At 51.3% G+C, this 19,319-nt stretch overlaps 1 protein-coding gene across 2 annotated transcripts in view; it reads right to left on the bottom strand.

Moving 5' to 3' along the window:
* The window catches only part of EXOC6B (exocyst complex component 6B), a 187,009-nt gene that overhangs the window by 110,105 nt on the left and 57,585 nt on the right, over positions 1-19,319 (bottom strand). For both annotated transcript variants that reach the window (XM_073555069.1, XM_073555070.1), the window contains exons 7-18: positions 18,529-18,699; positions 18,361-18,429; positions 7,273-7,356; positions 6,710-6,756; positions 5,697-5,817; positions 5,023-5,094; positions 4,850-4,947; positions 4,622-4,727; positions 3,771-3,880; positions 2,355-2,466; positions 925-1,059; positions 597-776 (exon numbers count right to left, since the gene is read on the bottom strand). In XM_073555069.1, coding sequence (XP_073411170.1) covers positions 597-776; positions 925-1,059; positions 2,355-2,466; positions 3,771-3,880; positions 4,622-4,727; positions 4,850-4,947; positions 5,023-5,094; positions 5,697-5,817; positions 6,710-6,756; positions 7,273-7,356; positions 18,361-18,429; positions 18,529-18,699 — 1,305 coding nt within the window. The remainder of the gene's footprint in view (positions 1-596; positions 777-924; positions 1,060-2,354; positions 2,467-3,770; positions 3,881-4,621; positions 4,728-4,849; positions 4,948-5,022; positions 5,095-5,696; positions 5,818-6,709; positions 6,757-7,272; positions 7,357-18,360; positions 18,430-18,528; positions 18,700-19,319) is intronic.

Genomic DNA, 19,319 nt, shown 5'->3' with positions numbered 1-19,319 from the left:
GTTATATTCTTGTATATAGGAGCAGTATTATAGTAGTTATATTCTTGTACATAGGGGCAGTATTATAGTAGTTATATTCCTGTACATAGGGGGCAGTATTATAGTAGTTATATTCTTGTATATAGGGGCAGTATTATAGGGATTATATTCTTGTACATAGGGGCAGTATTATAGTAGTTATATTCTTGTACATAGGGGCAGTATTATAGTAGTTATATTCTTATACATAGGAGCAGTAGTAGTTATATTCCTGTACATAGGAGCAGTATTATAGTAGTCATATTCTTGTACATAGGGGCAGTATTATAGTAGTTATATTCTTGTACATAGGGGCAGTATTATAGTAGTTATATTCTTGTACATAGGGGGTAGTATTATAGTAGTTATATTCTTGTACATAGGAGGCAGTATTATAGTAGTTATATCATTGTACATAGGAGGCAGTATTATAGTAGTTATATCATTGTACATAGGGGCAGTATTATTGTAGCTATATTCTTGTATATAGGAGCAGCATTATAGTAGTTATACTTTTGCACATAGGGTCACTGCAGATCAGATATTTTCCTTATTCTCTAGTGTACGGAGCTACTTACAGGGAGATGCGTGAACACTGCAAACGTGCTGTTCAGGAAAGCCACCAGATCCAGGAGATAGTCGCTGGCCTGTTCAGCGGACTCTGCTGCCATCCAGTCGTAATCCGCCAGCTGTAGGAACTGGTCGATTTTCTGGTTCAGATTGGTGTAGATTTCCTCCTCTGCGGCCTGTCTGGCATCCTGCACAAGAGACACGGCAGTATGGGAAGGTCACACATACGTCACGTCATGGGGGATAGATCAAGACATCATCACCATATACATCTTATACACCAGGGAGCCACCAGAGGGGCAGACACTGGCCTCCACACAGGGGCCCTGTCCTCACCTTGAATGTGGTCAGGCCGTACAGCTTGGAGGTGTGGACGGTGTCGGGGAGGACGTTAGTGATGTTGGTGATGAACTCCTCCAGGAACTTGCAGGAGACCTCCAGATGGCTGGTATTGATGATGATCTGTACAAGCTGGGGACAAGGAGATAGGACGGGGGGGACCCTGGTTACTTCTCTGCATTCTCATTACTGGTGGTCTCACAGGTGATTATAGGGGCTGTCGCTGGCCATGGGTCCCTGTGAGTGACCAAACTCGCTCTACCCTGATCATCACATGATAACTGCTGGCAGTCAGTAGTCGCTGATTGGCTGCAGCAGTCACCAGTCTCCTACCAGTCTCTTCTAGCTCTGACAGCCTGTGATAACTGCAGTCAGTGGCAGCTGATTGGCTGCAGCAGTCACCAATCATTTACCAGTCTCTTCTAGCTATGACAGCCCGTTGTAACTGCAGGCAGTCAGTAGCAGCTGATTGGCTGCAGCAGTCACCATTCTGCTCCCTATCTCCGCCAGCTCAGATGACACATGATAGCTGCTGGCAGTCAGTGGCCAGGCAGTATGTACCCGGGACAAGCACAAGCTACAAGGAGAGTGATGGCTGACTGCAACCTCTCCACCATGATTTACACGCCTGCAGTAAAAGAGAAAAAGAAAGCCTCCGTCTGGTGAAGCACACCCTACAGAGAGCCTTGCTCCGGCCACATCCATTGCTGAATGCAGTGCATGGTGTAACATCACCCACAATGCACCACAGCAGAGCACGCTCAGTGTCATAACCTGAACCAGTGGAGGGCGACACTGTAGTCAGGAGCTGCAAGGACGTGTAACATACTGCCTGAGATGTGTAGATCTACGGCCGCACCCGCCGTCACCACCAGTCTATGGGGGCAGCAGCCGACTGATGGTCGGGGAAGAGGCCAGTCTGACATGTTGGATTCTGGACTGCCGATCACCTAGTCCTCCAGGAGATAAGTCACCAGCCGAGAAGCCGGCTGGTGGCATCTCGTAGAGAACATCGGGGCGAGTGTCTGTGTATGGGGCCACAAACAGGAAGAAAAAATAAATGTAAGGTGACAGCCTGCCATTATGCCTGCGGGCGGCTGCCTGCGGTCTCCTCCGCTGTAATTACCCATCTCATTGTTCCTGGGCCCTTTCATGGGAAAAGATGCATTACCAGCTATGTGGGGGCTACGCGGCAGAGACAACACAGCCGGGGTCTGTGTACCTAGCGCATTTCAGGGCTTCTGCAGAGCGTTCAAGCAGCAGGCGCTTCTCAATGCCAGTGCGGGGAGGTGTGGGACGCCGTCTGCCTGCAGTGTACACAGCTGGCGCACAGCAGCCCTCACAAGATGGCCAGAGACAGCGTCCCCTAGTGTATCCCAGCACCCCGATGCACGGCCGAGCCCCTCTTACCTCCGGGCCCCTCTTACCTCCGTCAGCCCCACATTTCTCCGTTTGATGATGTTCTGCAGGCAGTTGCTCAGGGTGCGGGTCAGCAGCAAGTTGGTGGACTTTCGGATCATGTCGTCCACTTCTGTAGAGCTGGAATGACAGAGACTCAGGACGGAGACCAGGAGGCTGCACGGCGGCCACACTCAGCCTACAGCTATAGGCCCCTGCACGTCCCTCACAGTGGGGGGTGCACGAGTGCTCGCTCCAATCTGCCACCATTACTGCATCCTGCTCTTACACCTGACTGTCCCATTACCCCCACCCTTACTACACCAGGCTCACAAAGCAGCAGAGTCGTCACAGTGTGTCACAGCTCTCCTGGTCACCTTGTTAGGTGTCACATTAAAAGCTGAGAAGTTGGGAGAAAGTTCATTACAAAGTTGTCCAACTTTTCAGTGAACTTCGCAGCTGAACAGCATACTAATGGTAAGCAGGTAGCTGAGGTGTTGGGAGCAGGGAAGACGTCCGGCAGATAACAAGGACATATACCCCCAGTGCTGGAGATGAAGACTGCAGATGTCGGCAATGCCGGGGCTGTCAGTGTCTGACTCCAGGAGGTAGCTGATCCTCACAGCCTTTCATCTGTCAGCAGCGATTAGTGGAGATGTCTCCTGAGCTGAGAGATGGAGGCGGTAAAGGCCAGGATCACATCGAGGGGCTTCGACCTCTCACCTTATCACTGGTCTATGGGTATTAGGGGGTAAGAACAAGACAGAGCGCAAAGAAGATGACCCCTAACATCACCAACAATACCCCCAGCATCCATCTACAGGTAAGGAACCCTGCAACATGGACCCAGACCAATGCTTGGACGGGTAACATGCGACGTGGCCGGGCGCGGCCGAGGCACGCTGTGACGTGGCCGAGGCACGCTGTGACGTGGCCGGGCGCGGCCGAGGCACGCTGTGACGTGGCCGAGGCACGCTGCGACGCGGCCGGGCGCGGCCGAGGCACGCTGCGACGCGGCCGGGCGCGGCCGAGGCACGCTGCGACGTGGCCGGGCGCGGCCGAGGCACGCTGCGACGTGGCCGGGCGCGGCCGAGGCACGCTGCGACGTGGCCGGGCGCGGCCGAGGCACGCTGCGACGTGGCCGGGCGCGGCCGAGGCACGCTGCGACGTGGCCGGGCGCGGCCGAGGCACGCTGCGACGTGGCCGGGCGCGGCCGAGGCACGCTGCGACGTGGCCGTGCGCGGCAGAGGCACGCTGTGACGTGGCCGGGCGCGGCAGAGGCACGCTGTGACGTGGCCGGGCGCGGCAGAGGCACGCTGTGACGCGGCCGGGCGCAATGTGGCACGGCACGAAGTGACAATCCCAAGTTCCCCCCGCCCGTCCTGTCTGGTAACATGGAAGATCACACCGTCGGCTCGGTTTTCCTCTTCTATCGGACTCCTCACCTCAGGTGTAAGTCTTCGGAGAACTTCAGGCAGGCATAGATGAATTCTTTGATCTGACAATAGATCTTGGGAACAAATTCAGAGAAGGGGAACTTTTTGGGAAACTGTTGCTGCAAACAAGAAAGAGATCAGGTATTACCAACACAGCACACCTTAAGGGTAGCTGGAAGCCTGCTATATGCCTACACCATATTTGGAAGCAGGAACTTACAAAAAAATCATTTTGCTCGTGGACATACATTTGTTCATACTATATAGACAACAGTCGGACTGACGAAGTCCAAAACGTCTTTTTGTACGACTGCACACAAATATAAACTTCACTTAAAAAGGACAATTCAGCTGAGTGCCAAGTTACTTTATTATTATTCACTTGGGTCTGGGTAACCTACTTGTGCACCTTGTGCTAGTGCCACGCTATACTTGACATAAATCAGGACCGATGGTGGAGGAGTGTCTGAAGTCTACAGGGTTAGGGTGTGGCTCGGGTGCCCACTGACATGTGCCCCCCGAGAGGTGCCTCCTCAGAGAGGCCTCCACAATAGCAATAAAGCTTCTCCTCCACTTAAAGCGATACTAACCCCAGAAATAAATAACAGGCAGCGCTTTATTTGTATAAATCCTGAAATGTGCCAAGGAGGTGCGGCCAAGGTTTATAATGGTCTCCATACACATTAGGCCAAAACTGCCCGATCCCGCCAACATCGATAGGCTCAGCTGACGGTCTAACGTGTATGGGGGCGCGATGGTCAGGTCGATCAGGCATACGAGTTTCCAGACTGCGGATCACATTGTCCTCCCCGAGGTAAGCACCAATGGTGCGCTCGGGATCCGGGGTCTCTTAGTCCTACCTTCTCTAACTCTGGGTCCTGGAAGGGAAATTGGCTGATGATCTTCTTGTAAGCACTCTCATCATTCACAGGGATCGGGCTGTAATTATCTGCATCCAGAATACTCCTACACCAGACAGGAATCACTATTATTAGCGCTCATCACAAATCATTAGTGATCCACACCACAAGGCGTTCGCCAAGTATCAGAGATCCAAATCATCTGTCATGATTGTGTGATCCGTTTACCTGAACACCGCGGCCCACTTCTTCAGTAGGATCTCCCCATACTGATCTCGGACTTCCAGCAACATGTCAAAGAGCTGGTTCACCGGGAAGCCATAGCCCTAACAACAGGGAAAGCATGATTATTGTACAAGGACGAACGGAAGGCGGAGGAGACCTGGGGAGCAGACGCCCACCTGCAGAGTGTCCGCAAAGTGCACAATCAGGTTCTTCAGATCCAGCACCAGGTTGGGATCGGAGCAGTAAGACTGTGGGAGAGGAGAGCAACATGCAGACAAGTTACGTAGGAGTCGCGTATCCAGCAGACAGATCAGTCTTCAATACACAGTCCAGTGTGAGATCAAGCCGAAACAAGGGGCCTTCTTATGTGCCGACTGGAGGTGCCCAGCAGGGGGCCGCCGCCTGGAGGTGCCCAGCAGGGGGCCGCCGCCTGGAGGTGCCCAGCAGGGGGCCGCCGCCTGGAGGTGCCCAGCAGACGGCCGCCGCCTGGAGGTGCCCAGCAGACGGCCGCCGCCTGGAGGTGCCCAGCAGACGGCCGCCGCCTGGAGGTGCCCAGCAGACGGCCGCCGCCTGGAGGTGCCCAGCAGACGGCCGCCGCCTGGAGGTGCCCAGCAGACGGCCGCCGCCTGGAGGTGCCCAGCAGACGGCCGCCGCCTGGAGGTGCCCAGCAGACGGCCGCCGCCTGGAGGTGCCCAGCAAAGGGCCGCCGCCTGGAGGTGACCAGCAGAGTGCCACCACCTGGAGGTGACCAACAGAGGGCACACGCCTGTAGGTGTCGAGCCAGCACAATTTCCATGAATCGTGAAGATCAAGTAAATCACAGAAGAAAAACAGCATACTGGAGAATTACCGAGTGCGTCCGCAGAGCTGCCATGGTCTTTGACAAAGCTAGATCCCATAACTCATCGATGTAGGCGCGATTGACAAGGCCTCCTGTCGTGTGCAGAATGTGGTCCTCAACCACAAAAAAACTACGAAATCCATAAGGAAACATGGAAAGAAGTAACAGATTACATCATGGCAGGATGGACAACAATTACCAGCAGTCATCACATCAGTGAAGATTGATATAATTATTTCTGTAACTTTTTCTGCTCCGTAAAGCCCCGTGACTGAGTAGAAGCCTCCCCCTTCCGCTCCGACTGCAGGGTAACAAGATTATTAAACTCCACTTCCTTGGCTAAACCCTTGCTCATCAATAAATTCCCAGCAAAAAAAAGTAGAAGAGGTCAGTAATAGATTAACCCCAGAGTTCTCTGCAGGATTTCTACAAGATTGACAGAGGATCAGGTAAAAAAAAAATCCTGCAGGTGAAAAATCAGTGAGGTGTAAAGTGACCGAGGATCACTGGCAGATTATTATTATTGCAGGGGCGAGAGGGAGTGGCATCACAGCAGCATGGCGGAAAGGGAAGCGGCATCAGAACAGTATGGCTGGCGGGAACAGCACCGCAGCAGAGTGCCTGGAAAATGGGAGCTCAATGGGAGAGTGCAGGAAGGGGAAAGAGGGGAGCAGCAGCAGCGCGCCAGCTGGACACGAGAAGCAGCAGCAGCGCGCCAGCTGGACACGAGAAGCAGCAGCGGGCCGGAAGGAGAGCAGCGGGCCGGAAGGAGAGCAGCGGGCCGGAAGGAGAGCAGCGGGCCGGAAGGAGAGCAGCGGGCCGGAAGGAGAGCAGCGGGCCGGAAGGAGAGCAGCAGGATACAGGGGTGCACCTGTATCCATCTGATTCTCACACACTGTTTGCGTTAGGGACCAGACACACCCAGAAATATGGGTCTGATCCAGGACACAGTAGAGCCAGTGACTGAAGGAACCCAATGTCATAACTTATTGTTAAGAGCCTCCTGGGGCCGGGACACTTACCCCACTATCTGATGGAAATATTTCCTGTATCCGGCCAGAGTTTCATGCTACAACAGACAAAAGTACAGAGAATCAGTGAGGATGGGCTCGGGCTCATGTCTTACGTGTCAGCATACATGTACATGAGGCTACACTGCATTTTGCTTGCAGCAACCAGATAGACCAGTCCTCTGAACGGGACTTTTCGCAATAATAAGCAGTTTTTCTCTTGTGTGATTTTCCATAGAAACAATTCACAGAACAATTTTTAGAAGTGCAATTATAAAACAGACAGCAAGTGGAAATGTGCAAGTAGTTCTTCTGCTGATCCCATCCCCCACGTACACCGTACAGTCCACAGCACCCGTCTAATAAAATCCATCAGGCTGACACTCGAAATCAATCAGCAATTTTGTTCTGAGCTTCATCATGAGGAGCGTCAGGGATAAGTGAGCAGCTGGAGCACAAAGTCCTGAGAGACCAGGTAGAAAGTGTATTGTCTCACTCAGAACATCCACCCCGAACACACGAGGCCAGGAAACCGCAAACCGGAGGGCGACTCCACAGGGGGCTCAGGGTCTTACCATGTTGGACGGCGGCTGTAGCACTAGTCGCGCCTGCTTTCTCCTCTGCTTCCTGTAGTAGTTCTCAAAGACCTCCCGAGAAGCCTAAAATAAGACGAGAAGACGGTGAGGAACCCGGAGAACAGTCTGAAAGATGGAAGGAGAGATCACAGAATCAACGAGTCTGTGCTGCACCTAAACATCAACAGAATAATCTCCATACAAAAGACACATTGTAAATTTATACCCCAGAGCTGCAGTCACTGTGCACACACAATACAATACTGATCCGGAGTTACATCCTGTATTATACTCCAGAGCTGCACTCACTATTCTGCTGGTGCAGTCACTGTGCACACACAATACAATACTGATCCGGAGTTACATCCTGTATTATACTCCAGAGCTGCACTCACTATTCTGCTGTTGCAGTCACTGTGTACACACATTACATTACTGATCCTGAGTTACATCCTGTATTATACCCCAGAGCTTCACTCACTATTCTGCTGGTGCAGTCACTGTGTACATACATTACATTACTGATCCTGAGTTACATCCTGTATTATACCCCAGAGCTGCACTCACTATTCTGCTGGTGCAGTCACTGTGTACATACATTACTGATCCTGAGTTACATCCTGTATTATACCCCAGAGCTGCGCTCACTATTCTGCTGGTGCAGTCACTGTGTACATACATTACTGATCCTGAGTTATATCCTGTATTATACCCCAGAGCTGCACTCATTATTCTGCTGGTGCAGTCACTGTGTACACACATAACATTACTGATCCTGAGTTACATCCTGTATTATACCCCAGAGCTGCACTCACTATTCTGCTGGTGCAGTCACTGTGCACATACATTACAATACTGATCCTGAGTTACATCCTGTATTATACTCCAGAGCTGCACTCACTATTCTGCTGGTGCAGTCACTGTGTACATACATTACTGATCCTGAGTTACATCCTGTATTATATTCCAGAGCTGCACTCACTATTCTGATGGTGCAGTCACTGTGCACATACATTACATTACTGATGATGAGTTACCTCCTGTATTATACTCCAGAGCTGCACTCACTATTCTGCTGGTGCAGTCACTGTGTACATACATTACATTACTGATCCTGAGTTACATCCTGTATTATACTCCAGAGCTGCACTCACTATTCTGCTGGTGCAGTCACTGTGTACATACATTACTGATCCTGAGTTACATCCTGTATTATACTCCAGAGCTGCACTCACTATTCTGCTGGTGCAGTCACTGTGTACATACATTACATTACTGATCCTGAGTTACATCCTGTATTATACCCCAGAGCTGCGCTCACTATTCTGCTGGTGCAGTCACTGTGTACATACATTACTGATCCTGAGTTATATCCTGTATTATACTCCAGAGCTGCACTCATTCTGCTGGTGCAGTCACTGTGTACACACATAACATTACTGATCCTGAGTTACATCCTGTATTATACCCCAGAGCTGCACTCACTATTCTGCTGGTGCAGTCACTGTGCACATACATTACAATACTGATCCTGAGTTACATCCTGTATTATACTCCAGAGCTGCACTCACTATTCTGCTGGTGCAGTCACTGTGTACATACATTACATTACTGATCCTGAGTTACATCCTGTATTATACTCCAGAGCTGCACTCACTATTCTGCTGGTGAAGTCACTGTGTACATACATTACATTACTGATCCTGAGTTACATCCTGTATTATAATTCAGAGCTGCACTCACTATTCTGTTGGTGCAGTCACTGTGTACATACATTACTGATACGGAGTTACATCCTGTATTATACTCCAGAGCTGCCCTCACTATTCTCCTGGTGCAGCCACTGTGTTGTGACATCAGACTGAGCAGTATATACACAGTATATAGAGGTGAAGGACTGCAGGAAAGTTGTGGGGTACCCTATTATTGGCAGACATACTGGCGATCCCAGTAACTACCCCCCCCCCCCCCCCGAGAGAGCTGATAACTTTTTTTCCGGGGATACATGTGTGCGCCTGTGACAGGGGAATGTTGAGGATACAGTTATGGTCATTACAGCTGTGAGCTACAAAGGGTTAAGATTCCTCTACAGTAAATCCAATGGATCACATCCCCCAAAAACCTCACTACAGACTGGGGGCAGGTAACAGAATCCCCTGCTCCCAGGCCCCTTTGGGGTAAGCAGTGCGCCAGTCTGTGGCCTCAGTACAATAGAGCACTGGTCCCCCATAAGCAGGTAGCAGCCGGCGGTCATCAGTCCTGGACCCTAATGGTTCTTTCCTGTGTCCTTATCACTGCACAGCACAAAGTATCTGAACCTTCCCCCTATGATCTCAGTGTGTGTACAGCCAGCTACAGGCAGCCGGGGCAGGAGATGGCCAGATACAACTCTGGGAGAGAAATAATGACATCGGGCATCTGTCATAAGGAGCGCAGCTCCGCACTGCATTAACCTGAGCCACACATTAGTCACTGACAGCACGTCTATCTAATGAGGATGGCCACAGCTAATGATACCTCTGTATTCGAAGTACACCTTCCATCCCCACTGCTCCCCATCCTCAGTGTACACCTTCCATCCCCACTGTTCCCATCCTCAGTGTACACCTTCCATCCCCACTGCTCCCCATCCTCAGTGTACACCTTCCATCCCCACTGCTCCCCATCCTCAGTGTACACCTTCCATCCCCACTGCTCCCCATCCTCAGTGTACACCTTCCATCCCCACTGCTCCCCATCCTCAGTGTACACCTTCCATCCCCACTGCTCCCCATCCTCAGTGTACACCTTCCATCCCCACTGCTCCCCATCCTCAGTGTACACCTTCCATCCCCACTGCTCCCCATCCTCAGTGTACACCTTCCATCCCCACTGCTCCCCATCCTCAGTGTACACCTTCCATCCCCACTGCTCCCCATCCTCAGTGTACACCTTCCATCCCCACTGCTCCCCATCCTCAGTGTACACCTTCCATCCCCACTGCTCCCCATCCTCAGTGTACACCTTCCATCCCCACTGCTCCCCATCCTCAGTGTACACCTTCCATCCCCACTGCTCCCCATCCTCAGTGTACACCTTCCATCCCCACTGCTCCCCATCCTCAGTGTACACCTTCCATCCCCACTGCTCCCCATCCTCAGTGTACACCTTCCATCCCCACTGCTCCCCATCCTCAGTGTACACCTTCCATCCCCACTGCTCCCCATCCTCAGTGTACACCTTCCATCCCCACTGCTCCCCATCCTCAGTGTACACCTTCCATCCCCACTGCTCCCCATCCTCAGTGTACACCTTCCATCCCCACTGCTCCCCATCCTTAGTGTACACCTTCCATCCCCACTGCTCCCCATCCTTAGTGTACACCTTCCATCCCCACTGCAACCAATCCTCAGTGTACACCTTCCATCCCCACTGCTCCCCATCCTCAGTGTACACCTTCCATCCCCACTGCTCCCCATCCTCAGTGTACACCTTCCATCCCCACTGCTCCCCATCCTCAGTGTACACCTTCCATCCCCACTGTTCCCCATCCTCAGTGTACACCTTCCATCCCCACTGCTCCCCATCCTCAGTGTACACCTTCCATCCCCACTGTTCCTCAAGCTCAGTGTACACCTTACATCCCCACTGCTCCCCATCCTCAGTGTACACCTTACATCCCCACTGCTCCTCATCCTCAGTGTACACCTTCCATCCCCACTGCTCCTCATCCTCAGTGTACACCTTCCATCCCCACTGCTCCCCATCCTCAGTGTACACCTTCCATCCCCACTGTTCCTCAAGCTCAGTGTACACCTTCCATCCCCACTGCTCCTCATCCTCAGTGTACACCTTACATCCCCACTGCTCCTCATCCTCAGTGTACACCTTCCATCCCCACTGCTCCTCATCCTCAGTGTACACTTTCCATCCCCACTGCTCCCCATCCTCAGTGTACACCTTCCATCCTTCCTGCTCCCCATCCTCAGTGTACACCTTCCATCCCCACTGCTCCCCATCCTCAGTGTACACCTTCCATCCCCACTGCTCCCCATCCTCAGTGTACACCTTCCATCCCCAGTGTACACCTTCCATCCCCACTGCTCCCCATCCTCAGTGTACACCTTCCATCCCCACTGCTCCCCATCCTCAGTGTACACCTTCCATCCCCACTGCTTCTCATCCTCAGTGTACACCTTGCATCCCCACTGCTCCCCATCCTCAGTGTACACCTTCCATCCCCACTGCTCCCCATCCTCAGTGTACACCTTCCATCCCCACTGTTCCTCAAGCTCAGTGTACACCTTCCATCCCCACTGCTCCCCATCCTCAGTGTACACCTTCCATCCCCACTGCTCCCCATCCTCACTGTATACCTCCCATCCCCACTGCTCCCCATCCTCAGTGTACACCTTCCATCCCCACTGCTCCCCATCCTCACTGTACACCTTCCATCCCCACTGTTCCTCATGCTCAGTGTACACCTTCCATCCCCACTGCTCCCCACCCTCAGTGTACACCTTCCATCCCCACTGTTTCTCATGCTCAGTGTACACCTTCCATCCCCACTGCTTCTCATCCTCAGTGTACACCTTCCATCCCCACTGCTTCTCATCCTCAGTGTACACCTTCCATCCCCACTGCTTCTCATCCTCAGTGTACACCTTCCATCCCCACTGCTTCTCATCCTCAGTGTACACCTTCCATCCCCACTGCTTCTCATCCTCAGTGTACACCTTCCATCCCCACTGCTCCTCATCTTCAGTGTACACCTTCCATCCCCACTGCTCCCCATCCTCAGTGTACACCTTCCATCCCCAATGCTCCTCATCCTCAGTATACACCTTCCATCCCCAATGCGCCTCATCCTCAGTATACACCTTCCATCCCCACTGCTCCTCATCCTCAGTGTACACCTTCCATCCCCACTGCTCCTCATCCTCAGTATACACCTTCCATCCCCAATGCGCCTCATCCTCAGTGTACACCTTCCATCCTTCCTGCTCCCCATCCTCAGTGTACACCTTCCATCCCCACTGCTCCCCATCCTCAGTGTACACCTTCCATCCTTCCTGCTCCCTATCCTCAGTGTACACCTTCCATCCCCACTGCTCCCCATCCTCAGTGTACACCTTCAATCCCCAATGCTCCTCATCCTCAGTATACACCTTCCATCCCCAATGCGCCTCATCCTCAGTATACACCTTCCATCCCCAATGCTCCTCATCCTCAGTATACACCTTCCATCCCCAATGCTCCTCATCCTCAGTATACACCTTCCATCCCCACTGCTCCTCATCCTCAGTATACACCTTCCATCCCCAATGCTCCTCATCCTCAGTATACACCTTCCATCCCCAATGCGCCTCATCCTCAGTATACACCTTCCATCCCCAATGCGCCTCATCCTCAGTATACACCTTCCATCCCCAATGCTCCTCATCCTCAGTATACACCTTCCATCCCCAATGCTCCTCATCCTCAGTATACACCTTCCATCCCCACTGCTCCCCATCCTCAGTGTACACCTTCCATCCCCAATGCTCCTCATCCTCAGTATACACCTTCCATCCCCAATGCTCCTCATCCTCAGTATACACCTTCCATCCCCAATGCGCCTCATCCTCAGTATACACCTTCCATCCCCACTGCTCCTCATCCTCAGTGTACACCTTCCATCCCCACTGCTCCTCATCCTCAGTATACACCTTCCATCCCCAATGCGCCTCATCCTCAGTGTACACCTTCCATCCTTCCTGCTCCCCATCCTCAGTGTACACCTTCCATCCCCACTGCTCCCCATCCTCAGTGTACACCTTCCATCCTTCCTGCTCCCTATCCTCAGTGTACACCTTCCATCCCCACTGCTCCCCATCCTCAGTGTACACCTTCCATCCCCACTGTTCCCAATCCTCAGTGTACACCTTCCATCCCCACTGTTCCCAATCCTCAGTGTACACCTTCCATCCCCACTGCTCCCCATCCTCAGTGTACACCTTCCATCCCCACTGCGCCTCATCCTCAGTATACACCTTCCATCCCCAATGCGCCTCATCCTCAGTATACACCTTCCATCCCCAATGCTCCTCATCCTCAGTATACACCTTCCATCCCCACTGCTCCTCATCCTCAGTATACACCTTCCATCCCCAATGCGCCTCATCCTCAGTATACACCTTCCATCCCCAATGCGCCTCATCCTCAGTATACACCTTCCATCCCCACTGCTCCTCATCCTCAGTATACACCTTCCATCCCCAATGCGCCTCATCCTCAGTGTACACCTTCCATCCTTCCTGCTCCCCATCCTCAGTGTACACCTTCCATCCCCACTGCTCCCCATCCTCAGTGTACACCTTCCATCCTTCCTGCTCCCTATCCTCAGTGTACACCTTCCATCCCCACTGCTCCCCATCCTCAGTGTACACCTTCCATCCCCACTGTTCCCAATCCTCAGTGTACACCTTCCATCCCCACTGTTCCCAATCCTCAGTGTACACCTTCCATCCCCACTGCTCCCCATCCTCAGTGTACACCTTCCATCCTTCCTGCTCCCTATCCTCAGTGTACACCTTCCATCCCCACTGCTCCCCATCCTCAGTGTACACCTTCCATCCCCAATGCTCCTCATCCTCAGTATACACCTTCCATCCCCAATGCGCCTCATCCTCAGTATACACCTTCCATCCCCAATGCTCCTCATCCTCAGTATACACCTTCCATCCCCACTGCTCCTCATCCTCAGTATACACCTTCCATCCCCAATGCGCCTCATCCTCAGTATACACCTTCCATCCCCAATGCGCCTCATCCTCAGTGTACACATTCCATCCCCACTGCTCCTCATCCTCAGTGTACACCTTCCATCCCCACTGCTCCTCATCCTCAGTATACACCTTCCATCCCCAATGCGCCTCATCCTCAGTGTACACCTTCCATCCTTCCTGCTCCCCATCCTCAGTGTACACCTTCCATCCCCACTGCTCCCCATCCTCAGTGTACACCTTCCATCCTTCCTGCTCCCTATCCTCAGTGTACACCTTCCATCCCCACTGCTCCCCATCCTCAGTGTACACCTTCCATCCCCACTGTTCCCAATCCTCAGTGTACACCTTCCATCCCCACTGCTCCCCATCCTCAGTGTACACCTTCCATCCTTCCTGCTCCCTATCCTCAGTGTACACCTTCCATCCCCACTGCTCCCTATCCTCAGTGTACACCTTCCATCCCCACTGCTCCCCATCCTCAGTGTACACCTTCCATCCCCAATGCTCCTCATCCTCAGTATACACCTTCCATCCCCAATGCGCCTCATCCTCAGTATACACCTTCCATCCCCACTGCTCCTCATCCTCAGTATACACCTTCCATCCCCAATGCTCCTCATCCTCAGTATACACCTTCCATCCCCAATGCTCCTCATCCTCAGTATACACCTTCCATCCCCAATGCGCCTCATCCTCAGTATACACCTTCCATCCCCAATGCGCCTCATCCTCAGTATACACCTTCCATCTTTCCTGCTTTTCATCCTCAATGTCTCCTGCTATGAATATCCCTTCATCTCTCTTATGGCACAAGCAGCGGTTAACATGTATGTGACGGCACAATCTGCCAATGCTTGTACTCCACTACGACAAAGTGATCCCCATGGCTGATACCAGCGAGAAGTGCACAGATATCCACCTGCTACAGTCAGCCCCTGCCACTTCTCAGCCACTCAAGTTCATGAGCCAGTGCTCCATTAACCCCGGTGTGACCCTCCTCTCCCTCTGCTTTCTCTTGCTAACCTTCCTGGTGAAGTTCAGGGTTTCCTGCAGAAGTCTGTGGCCGGCTGTGTGATAATGTGCAGTGCCTTATTTACAGGTGCCTGGGGTCTGACCGCGCGCTGACCTCCTTCCCTTACAATATATGAACTTCTGCCCCGCTGATAAGCCGTTAAGATAGAGAGCAGAGAATCGGAGGTGACTCCAGGGTCGATTCCAAGAAAACAACACAACACATGAAACAAGAATAATAAATATGGTAATAGTGTTTATGCGGCACAAAGCTTCTCATGTGCAGGGGCAAAAGTTCAATCCTGACCATTCGGAAGCAGCCGCTGATGATGATTATTACGAGGAGTATTTGTGAGGCTCGTGCCCAAACGTTTCCTCCAAGAAAACAAAAGACCCCACTTCCTTGTGTGACAAAACAGGATTCGGCCCATCGCTCAGCAGAGGTCTTATCTGCGGGGGCCACCGGCGGACCCTGGACGGGAGTACAGCATCTGGGTCATGTTGATCTCGGGGTTAGTGATTACCATTCACGACCAAAAGTATGGAGCAGAACAAAGGAGGGAGAGGCGGCCGGGACGACGACGACGCTGACCCTGTTTTCTCTCCATTTGGCATGGGACAAAGGACGACGAGGCACAATGAGCCAATTCCAAACCATTCCTCAGGAGAGGCACGTTCTTCCTGCAAGTGAACATGGCCCTCACAATGAGACCACGGCTCCGGACAGACGGGACACAAATCAGCCCGACGTTCACAGCGAGTAGCAAAAGGGCCAGGATGTCCCAACACCTTGGAGCAGAAAACCTGGATCCGGAAGTGAGGGGCCAGACCTGACCTAACTCAGGGGGATGTCACACTGCACATCCATCTCAGGGAGCATACAGAGGGCTAATATGGTGTAATGCCCGGGGGATGGATTGTAACCGCTACTGTCAGGGGCTCACAATTTGGGGGCCAGAATGTTTTTGGGTCGTGCGAGAAAACAGGAATAAATCTAGTAAAATGTTTTTTCCCTGCAGATTGAAATCCGCAGCATGTTAATTATTGCAGCAAATTTCACTCTTGCTAATTCACCCTTACTTACTGCCATGGAGCAGGTACCAAACCGCTGCGGAATCCTCCGCACAAAGAATTGACATGCTGCGGATTTGAAACCGCGGAAAATTCCACACCGTGTGCACTGCGGATTTCATTTTCCATTGATTATAATGGTACTGGATCCGCAGGACCAAATCCGCTTTGGATCCGCAGCAGAATCCGCAGCGTGTGCACACAGCCTAAAGAACATGACAAAAACGTGTTTATTTTCCACATTGTTTTATGCCAAGAGATGCAGAAATTTCTTCATGCGCACATACATTTCTTGGTGACAGCTGCTCTTTAAACCCAGAATGTAAGGAAAATCCTTGAGCGCCGAGTCACCGAGACGGATTTTATTTCCAAACAACGATGCATGTGAGCATATGTGACGCCGACCTATGACTACATGCCCCAATGAAGCGACGGATGCCCGGTGGACGTCCCCAGAAGTATCTCCGGGACCGGACATGGAAGCACGAAATGACATGGCGGACCAGAAAGGACTTCTCTGCAGTCGTTACTGGCAGAGAACGGTGCACGCTCGAGCATGCAGGTGGTGACACTAGCAGGAGTACAAATAGCTGGCAGCCAGACTATCAGCTTCTTGGAGGACATGAACCGTTACTGACAAGCAGACGAAACACGGAGGCTGAACGAGACGAGACATGACACCTGCCAGGTAAAAAAAACAAGGAAGGTAGATACTACACAAACCAGTCCAAGACAACCCAAATAAAAGCCGGTGATAACACATTCCCGTGGCCTCTGGCTGATCCTGGCAAAGAAAACACTGTAATGACATCCTAAGTCTCATCAAACAAACCGCCTTCTGAAGCCCTCCACATGGACTTCATCTGACTGACGCGAGGAGTTTCCAACCGTACGGTAATTTATCATACGGAGGACACCATTCATGGTGGCACGTCTCCTGCCACGTCCAGCTACTGAGCAGGGATTCTCAGACTTTACAAGGCTGTAAAAATATTCACTTTAAACTAGATCCAGCCCAGACATGCCGATGCTGCAGAGCAACGCGGCGGGACCTGTTTACAGCAAGCGAATAATGGGCGCACAAGGGCAGGCTACGAACGCCGTCCCACACTCTCAAGGAAGGTTCTGCAGATCTAGTGCATACAGAAAAGTGCTGCTAATCCACAACCATTCTGTGTATGCAGCTCCAATGCGAGTGTATGAGTCTCCGCAGTCACAGCCGCACCCTTTGTACTTTGTGTGATTCCCTAGGCATGTGTTACCACTTGTTTTTACTATCGGTAGCAAGAAAAGGGCCAGATGAAGCCATCACTCACCATCATCAGTATCCTGAAAGGAGGGAACATCAATACCCTCAGGGACGTATTTCGGCACAGCCGTGGCATATTGCAGTGCTAATTACACTGTGTCATTATTAAATGCAAATTTCAATTTTGATCATGTCCTGGAAAACCCCTTTGAAATTTATATTGAAAAAATAAATTCATAATAAAGCTTGGTAATGAAATACTGTATCGTGTTACTAATCAAAATCCAGATTACATTTCTACCACCAGGCATTGTGAGTCACACACTATTCCTATCAATGAATGAAATCCCCATCCATTAACCATGAAATATGTAGTTAAAAGTAATGTGTCTGATACTGGGGGGCATGGCTTCCTTGCAAAACTGTGATTCCCCTAGAAGACAGGCAAAGGGTATAACCGCTACCTAAACCCTGAAGGCTGATGAAAACAAATACATTTATAGAAATTACAGAGATCTCCCAGAAATGATCAGATCACATATATTGATAAATATATTACTTATAATTTTGAGGTCATTCAGTCGGAGCTACTGACTAGGAGAAATCACAAAAAAAAACAAAAAAAAAAAAAACACAGTATCAATCAGAATTGAGGGATGATATCCGTGTCCATTACGGTCCCTACCACGAATTTACTTTTAACACACCCAGCCAAAAAATCGCTTAAGAAAGTTTATATACATATTTCCATCTAAACTATGTTTCATTTACAAATAGTGAACGCTCCTTTTTGAAAATCGCTACAAGATTGCTACATGCTTGAAGGGTTACTAGAGAGCGAAATGTATTAACAAAGAATTGTATGTACTTTGATGTTCACTATTTGAGTAGGGGGAGATTTTGATTAGGAATATTGAGAAGGCCTTCTGTGGATTTTGAAACTTGGTTAAAGCTGTGTTATAGACTAATAGCCTATTACACCAACCTATCTTCCTGGTGCTCTGCACTTACCAGCACAGTGTAGATGTGTAAGCAACGGTACACTGGTGAAAAATCCACCAAGTCTTGTGTCCCTGGAGCCTGGAAGAAAATAAGGAGTGTTACGTTGACATCTAGCAGAACAACAGTACCCGCCATGTACATCATCATTCATCAACGCCACAAATAGAGTTAATTTACCTCTTCTTCCTCATCCTCATCTTCCACATCAAGAATTCCAGAATCTTGCTCAGACATTGGGCTTGTGCCATTCATCTCTGGACTCGGACATAGATCTTTTTTATATCTCTTTCCAATGATGTCCTTGGTTTGAAGAGTTAATATGTTGTCCAGGCTTCTCTGCTGCTGAGCCTAGAAAGAAAAGGAAGAGCATTATAACAGGGGTGTACTCACAAACCTAAAGACACACACTGAAATTCACAAATGAGATTTCTGTTAAAAAATGGAAAATAGTTTTCAGTCAGTACTACAAGTCAGGAAGAATGGAAAAGAGCCGGGACAAGGGAGGGGAAGAGAGATCGAGCGAGGAGCCCGGGACAAGGGAGGGGAAGAGAGATCGAGCGAGGAGCCCGGGCCGACAGAGAGAGGAAGAGAGATCGAGCGAGGAGCCCGGGCCGACAGAGAGAGGAAGAGAGATCGAGCGAGGAGCCCGGGCCGACAGAGAGAGAGAGAGAGAGATCGAGCGAGGAGCCCGGGCCGACAGAGAGAGAGAGATCGAGCGAGGAGCCCGGGCCGACAGAGAGAGAGAGATCGAGCGAGGAGCCCGGGCCGACAGAGAGAGAGAGAGAGAGATCGAGCGAGGAGCCCGGGCCGACAGAGAGAGAGAGAGAGAGATCGAGCGAGGAGCCCGGGCCGACAGAGAGAGAGAGAGAGATCGAGCGAGGAGCCCGGGCCGACAGAGAGAGAGAGAGATCGAGCGAGGAGCCCGGGCCGACAGAGAGAGAGAGAGAGATCGAGCGAGGAGCCCGGGC

Source organism: Dendrobates tinctorius, unplaced genomic scaffold (assembly GCF_039654945.1).
Source record: "Dendrobates tinctorius isolate UK_male_01 unplaced genomic scaffold, ASM3965494v1 ptg000216l, whole genome shotgun sequence".
Classification (NCBI taxonomy): domain Eukaryota; kingdom Metazoa; phylum Chordata; class Amphibia; order Anura; family Dendrobatidae; genus Dendrobates; species Dendrobates tinctorius.
This window is presented reverse-complemented; position numbering and strand designations above follow the sequence as displayed.